This window comes from Cibotium barometz, chromosome 53 (assembly GCF_041138505.1).
Source record: "Cibotium barometz isolate CiBa-2024 chromosome 53, ASM4113850v1, whole genome shotgun sequence".
Taxonomy (NCBI): Eukaryota; Viridiplantae; Streptophyta; class Polypodiopsida; order Cyatheales; family Cibotiaceae; genus Cibotium; species Cibotium barometz.
The window spans coordinates 12,414,733-12,422,218 of NC_141098.1; the positions used below are offsets into that span (position 1 = coordinate 12,414,733).

Below are 7,486 nucleotides of genomic sequence, written 5' to 3' on the forward strand. Positions count from 1 at the left end.
CGGCTGGTCCAACAGCAGTCGGCCAGTCCAGATTTGAGTCAAAAACCGTATAAATAGCAAAGTGTGCTCATTGTTTTAGGCATTCATTCCTTTATGGAGTGGATCATTAGGGTCCTAGTTTAGGACAGAATTTTGGGTGTTATCACCATTTCTTCAAGGCAGCCTAGGGCTGCAGACAAGTACCTTTTTGTACTATATGAATATAACTGAATTTCCAGCACATCTCTCTCTCTCTACTCTCTCTCTATATCTGCGTTTTGCATCAGATGGTTTCCAAGAGTGTTTAGGGCTGAAAGAAGACTCCCAGAGCTTCCGCGTGTTACACACACACACACTTAAGGATCAGTGCATTGCTTCAAAATCCCCACACAGCATCACTGTAGGTAGCTATAAGCTAACCAGCCATTCAGCTAAAGGTAGGTGCTCTTAAGCTACCAATGGGAGTTATGCTGCCATTTTCTGTGTTCAGTGTAAGTAGACTATTCGAAAGCCCAATTATAGACTGACCCCCCCCCCCCCCCCCCAAAAAAAAAACTCCTGAAATATGTGCACAATCGATCACGTAGAAAGATGAGAATGGATTCATACACAAAGCATCTTCCAAAAATATCATTCACATCTTGTGGCATTATACAGGTGAAAATTCACCTCATACAGGCAATTAGGAGTCCTTGGACACTTTACCTCCAAGATCACACCTCTGCCAATTGCATGCTTAGCTAATAGCTATGTACAAATTAGACTTCCTTGAGCCAAATTTACAGGAAGTCACCATGGTTATTGTTTCTAAAGCTTTGTACATCAGAATGCAGCCATGCAGTCTTAGTAAGAATGCAATAAGATGAAACCAGACGCTAACATTCTGCTTGGTCTAGCTTTTGCCTTGCGATGTCTAACTGTGCCAACGTATGGTTTCATATAACACAGTTGAGAACATGGTTGCCATAGCTGCTGCAAAAAGTGTAACAATCCCAGCTGGGCTACCTTCTTTCTTCACCAAACAACGTTCTCCTGAAAACTCCCAACTCAGTCAATAAGCATTGATAAACAACATTCACAAAAACAGTTTAAAAGCACCCTTGCTCAGAACACACCGATGATTCTTTACAGGCCTTTTAACATTCTCTTTTTTTAGCATATATTTGCAAAGCTCATGAAGCAGATGCTTTTGATAACAGTGAGAGCCTCTAGAGTGTTACTAACATGCAAATGTCTTTATTTCGGTTATGAAAAAACTAGCAATCACTGCATGCATTCACTTGCCCAAGCCATGGCCTCCTTGACATGTGGTTATGCAGCGGCTTTGTGCTATATTGAAAAGAGAATTCCAATCACAACAGCTCAGCAAGACACAAGCAGCCAGCAAAGGCAGAGAAGTACGTGGGCATGCAAAAAGACCCATGCTCACATATCCAAGGGCAGCAAAGAGAAGATCAGCTGGCCTGACAATGAGTCCCATCAGGCCAGCTGGTTAACCAGGTGAGCACCCAATTCTCACCATGATCTGTCAGAAGAGCTAGCCCAGCTTCATTCCTTGGGCTTTGAGTGAGAATCCCCTAATTTGTCTTTGTTCAAAGGATTGTAGATGGATTTCGTCCCAAAGAGCACCATACAAGGGCCAGTCACAGAGGTATCTATATCAACCATTGAAGGTTATGCTGGAATATTTACCAGTAGCACCTTCTTCACCCCCCTCTTATGTGCTTGGTTCACTTGCCTTTTGTGCTCCACCTGTGCAATCAATGCCCAGAATGAGAAATGTCACTACAGCAGCTGTTAATAGGCAACTGCTGCTGCACTCCCATAACCATAACCAATCACGATGACCTGTGTCTAAGGATATGTACACACAGGACACAGGGTTAGGGTTCCGGTTTGTAGAGAATCAACCTATGCTCTCAGCCCTAATCTAAAAAGACACAAAAGACATTGAGTGCATTCCGTAATTTAAATACACAGAGCAACACAAGTTAACACTAGCTGGTGGACTTAATTTTTTCTGTAAAAAGGGCCACTCTTTCCTCATTCAAAACTTCTACAAGCTTTTTGGATGCATCCACAAGAGAGATTCAAATTGTGAAAAGTAGTAGATTGGGCCCAAACAGCAGCAATTAACCCGGAATCAAGTCTTCTTCTCTCATTCTATTTTCTCTCTGCTTATTCTCTGTACGTTTTCGGTTTTGTGCTTCGAAGTAGTTCAAAGGACCATGCTCCCCTTAGTGCTATTCTAGCACAAGCTACTACTTGTATGGCAGGCCAAGCAAATGCTAAGTAGTGATGGCGCACAGAATAATAGTGGCTAACAACAGCACTCAGCAACTGGCAAATTGTCCTTATGATAACTTGAAGGTTCACAGGGCACTTTATTGTACACAACAGCCCCTCATCTCTTGATGAGCCACAGCATTTAAGATTGAAAACAATTTTGATGTAAGATCCTGGCCAGCCCAATAACTAGCATAATATCTCACAAAGTACACAAATTATTCTTGGAAAAAAAAATTCTCGGAAAAAAAAAAGTACACAAATTAAACCATTATTACTGACAAGCCAATTCATTATACCAAAGCCATACCCAAACATATCCAAGCCTCTGAAATATAAATCACTACAAAACAGCCCAATGGAAAGAGAAAAAGAAGCAAACAACCACACATTGATTTAGCCATTTGATGAACAATGGGTCAAAAAGATAGCAAGCAAAGCACTGCTATTTCTCAAAAAAGCCATGAAAACTGCATGCAAAGTGCCTTGACCTCTAAATTGTCTGCAAACACTACGAAACAGCTTGTTTTCTGGAATGTTGTTCTGTACCTGTCCACAGCATCACTCCCACAGACGCTCCCAAGCCCAAGATGTAAGCATCAACTCCTGTTTGGCTGTAACCAGCAGCATGCTGGTAAGTTAAGAGATGAAACATAGACATTGACAATAAGCAGGATAGCCTGTGTGATTGGGAAAATCAAGCAAAAAGTGCATACTCACTTGTTAAGGCGGATTGCCGCCACTGCTAATAGGCAGAAAAAACCAACTCCAGTACGGAGAAACTCAAAATCCAAGGATTCCTCTTTCATCCATACTGCGATACAGTAACCAAGATGAAATGCGGCAAATGCAATTGTCAGCAATGGAAGTATATAAATTTGCTGATCTCCGCCCTCGTCACCCCCACCACCTCCGCCATCACCCCCATCATCATCATCACCTCCCCTACCGCCTCCTGTGGGACCGCCTGTGAATTCTTTGACAGCCCCCCTACGAGGGTTTCCAGAACCATTCATCATGCTCATAGCCCATGGGCTATACCTGATCTCTAGCTTGGTTCTCAAAGTGAAAGTACTTCCATCTTTGTTAAACAAATGCTCTGTGAGCAGTGGATCATCGTCACAAAAGCAGCTGATGGATGGACTCACTGAAGCAGAAGGGAGTGATACTTCTGGATTCGAACCATCAGGAGTGATCTTTGGGATGATCAAATATTCCCATCCTGTGGGCGTGAGGAATGACCGCAACGCGAAGCCAGATAACGTTTGCATGGTACGCAAGGCATTGTAAGAGGTGAATTGATGATGGAGGTACTTATGATGCAGGCTGGCATGCCACCACTGAGCCATTGGCAGAGGTGGTTGTAAAGACAGCGGCGAGGTGTCCCTCTTCAAAGTGCGACCATATGAAGATCAAAGCACAGAAAGAACTGTTTGAATGAGACTAAACCTTAACAGACCTGCAGGACAATTTGTTGGATCATCAAAGGCTATTGCATCGCAACATAAGAAATGAAAAAATGAAACTATAGCCGGAACACTGCATGGTGAGTACGTCAACGGCTGTAACTGAGAACCTCTCAAGAGGCCATAGCGAAATCCTAATCAGCTACGAACAGACGAAAAAAAATTGAAGCTTCAAAATCTAATTATAGAACAATGGAGAAAAACCTGCGCAGTATCCGAAACCCTAATCCACGGACCGAAACAGCTCAGAGCTGCTTGATTCGAAGACGGAACCCTGACCAGAAAGGTCTGCAAGCTTCTCGATCAATAGCCAAAACCCTAATCGGGAAGATCTGCAATCTGCTTAATCGGCAGAAGAAAACCTAACAGACATCAACAGCTCACTTAGACAAACCGTCAGCAACAAGCAGGAAAGGCGCGATCTGTAAACAATATGCTGTGAAAACCTGAGACGTAGCCGAAACCCTAATCCGAACGCCTCTTTACATACTGATACTGTAATGTAACTGCAATCATAAAGAAAAGGACATGCGGGCTGGAGCCTCGGATATACCACCGTTATGTGTACTCATCACGTAGGGTATTGATGCCTTCAACAACAATATCAGTTTTAAGGGTCCCACTTTAAGGTTACTTTCAAAACATTATGAATTTATGCAATCTATGGTGGGTCCAAATGGAAATGTGAAATGTACTTTGCACCTAGCTTGCAGGGCCTAAATTTGACGACTGTTTTTCCTGTCAAGGGCCTTTTTGCCTGTCAAAAAAGGTAGTTGAAAAAAATTCTTGTCAAACGACAAGCCCAAGAAAAAAATTTGACTGTCACCTCGACAAGCTATTCCAAATACTGCCAGTCAATTGAAATTTGACATGCTTAGTAATTATTACAAAATTTCGAATGGCCATGTGTGGGCACTGGGCGACGGGCGCTGTGCGGGTGGCCGGTCAAGGTATGGAAGGGTTCACAAGGGTTTTGGTCTTCAAAGTTTGAACACTACAGTCTACACATGCATGGGCACTGGGCAGCGGGCGCTATGAGACGACGACGAGACGGGTGGCCGGTCAAGGTATGGAAGGGTTCACGAATCACAAGGGTTTTGGTTTGAACACTACACGCAAGAAAAAACTTTAAACCAGCGACGAGCGCTACACGCAAGAGTCTTCAGGAGCCGCCCGCCTCTACACAAAATCGCACTGCAGTCTGCACAGGGACCTTAATGACAATGACAATGGCCGGGCTAGTGGCTCTGATTTGTAGAAGACAAGGAGTTCACGTTGAAACCTGAGCTGCTGAATCTGAGCGCTGCATCCTCCTGCTGAATAGGCCCAGTAGTTTGGCAGCAACAAACGTGTTCGTGACTAAAGTCTTAAGCTTTCTACGCAAGGAGTCTTTGGAAATTTTAAGAGTAAGTGATGCTATCTTTTGGTGATTCATTCTTCTTGTTTGAGCTCTATGCTTTTGTTGCAAACAAATGTTGAAGAAAATTAATGCACTCGTTACTATCATCATATGTAGACAGTAGAATGCATTTTATGTATAGTTTTTTGGGATATTTAATGGTTACCTCGCTCATGTATGGTATGGTTCAATGTGTTGCAGACTAGGTTAGTTCTGCCTATTGCTAGTTGACAATGGATCCTAGCAAGAGAGTAGCGAGTTCACTCTCTTCTTCAAGGAAGAAGAGAAAGTCTCAGCCCAAGCTTGATGCTTTTTTAACTAAGCAGTCAAGCGGTGCCGGCCAGCCTAGCAATGCATGTAATGATGTACAAAGAAATGTGGCTAATGCACAAAGTGATGTGGCCAATGCTCAAGGCCATGATACTATCATGAGTGGCAGCACAAGTGGTGCTGATGTAAATGATCATGTGGCTATTGAGATTAACAAGTCTGCTCAAGCTCCAGAAGCTTCCAAGAAGACTAAAAGGAAATGGCATAATCAATGGACTCTCATCCATCCATGTGCTTACTTATGTAAGTCCATGTTGAATGAGGAAAGAATAAAATGTACTTATTGTGAGGACACCAAAAAGGTGAATATGTATACATCCCAAGAGGGTTCCTCAAGCATAATGATCTCAGCATTGCATGATCATGCTTTGACACTTCCTCATAAGGATGCTGTGCGTATTTTGAATGCAAGAAAACGCATCAATGATGTTGGTAAAGGGCCTCTTGTAACCATGGCATAGAGAGCATTGTCCACACGGAACAAGCTCGAATTTTGACATGTATGAAGCTCGTTTATTTCTGTGCTTTGTGAAGACCTTCCTTTAGAGAAGTATCCTAGCCAATGCAAGCTATTGCGTGAGCTTGGTACACCAAATGTTCCTGCTTCTGATGAGTATGGTTCATATGTGAACCCAATGTCTCGAAGAGAAATGTTGTTAGCCATTAGAGATCATGTAAAAAAGCAGATGCTAGCAGACATGCGTGCAAGTCCTTTTTACTCATTGCTTATTGATGAAAGTACAGACCGCACTATGGAGAAGCATTTGAGTATGGTTCATATGTGAACACAATGTCTGGAAGAGAAATGTTGTTAGCCATTAGAGATCATGTAAAAAAGCAGATGCTAGCAGACATGCGTGCAAGTCCTTTTTACTCATTGCTTATTGATGAAAGTACAGACCGCACTATGGAGAAGCATTTGATCATTTATGTCGTGTATGTTGGTAACTCCGGAAAGGGGCATGCAAAATGTTCCTTTGTTGAGTTGTCACCTGTGGAGAATGCAAATGCAAAGGACATTTATGATGCAATGCGTACATTTATAGAGGACACTGGGTTAGAACTTCAAAAGCTCATTGCCATTAGAACTGATGGAGCATCGGTTATGATTGGGCACAAGACAAGTGTAGTTGCACGTTTTCAAGAAGTTATGCCTCATATCATGGGTGTAAATTGTATTGCCCATAGACAGGCTCTTGCAGCAAAGGATGGTTTTGTCTCACATCCACATGTTTATGCCTTTGTTGATAAGGTTGCCAATAAGGTGTACTGCTGGTTGGGAAAGTCCGCTAAGAGACATGCCGAATTATGGAAGATCATGAGTGAATATGATATGACGGATATGAAAGCATTAAAAATTCACTCAGTACGATGGCTTTCAAGAGGGCAAGTGATGGAAAGGCTTGTTAACATACTGCCTGCTGTTGTTCTTGAGCACTGGCAATGCCATGACAAAAAGTGGTATGGATATGCCACTATGTATGTGGTGCAGTTCATGATACACCTTTCTGCCGATGTACTCATAGAGTTGAATTAGTTGAATGTAGAATTCCAAAGGCAGGAAATGGATGTCACCACAATTGGTGCGATGATTGATTTGACATTTGAGAAGCTCAATATCCGTAATTTTGGTACTGGATCAAAGCATTTGACTACTTTCTTGGGGATGGCGAAAGAGGGCACATTAGTGTATTCAAATGCAAGTGGAAAGACTTATACGCATGCTTTGAAATTCAAGCCTATTCCTAATGACAAAAAGAAGAAAAATGCTAAAGAAATTAGTGAGTCTGCAGAAGAAGATGAGGAATTGGACGTAAACATGTTACTTGAGGATAGCGCAAAAGAGACCGGATCTCGTGAAGAATGCATATATATGGCACAAGCATATGTACAGAACATTTTGGATGCACTTACTCGTCGTTTTGAGGATCTCTCAGTGTACAATGCTTTCAAAATATTTAGTCCCTCATCATATCCATTGGATGCAATTGATCGAGAGAAAAGAACACAAGAATGGTTGGAAAGA

At 42.4% G+C, this 7,486-nt stretch overlaps 2 protein-coding genes across 2 annotated transcripts; one reads left to right on the forward strand and one right to left on the reverse strand.

Annotated features, from left to right (window-relative positions):
- Positions 1-581: 581 nt before the first annotated feature.
- Positions 582-4,311, reverse strand: LOC147608301 (uncharacterized). Its single transcript, XM_086789339.1, has 5 exons — positions 4,178-4,311; positions 3,936-4,093; positions 2,986-3,724; positions 2,815-2,879; positions 582-1,011 (listed from the first exon to the last, which is right to left on the reverse strand). The coding sequence occupies exons 3-5, from the start codon at positions 3,612-3,614 to the stop codon at positions 893-895; spliced, it is 813 nt and encodes a 270-aa protein (XP_086645465.1). The 5' UTR covers positions 3,615-3,724; positions 3,936-4,093; positions 4,178-4,311; the 3' UTR covers positions 582-892.
- A 1,939-nt stretch (positions 4,312-6,250) lies between these two features.
- Positions 6,251-6,997, forward strand: LOC147608302 (uncharacterized). Its single transcript, XM_086789422.1, has one exon. The coding sequence runs from the start codon at positions 6,251-6,253 to the stop codon at positions 6,995-6,997; it is 747 nt and encodes a 248-aa protein (XP_086645548.1).
- Positions 6,998-7,486: the final 489 nt, after the last annotated feature.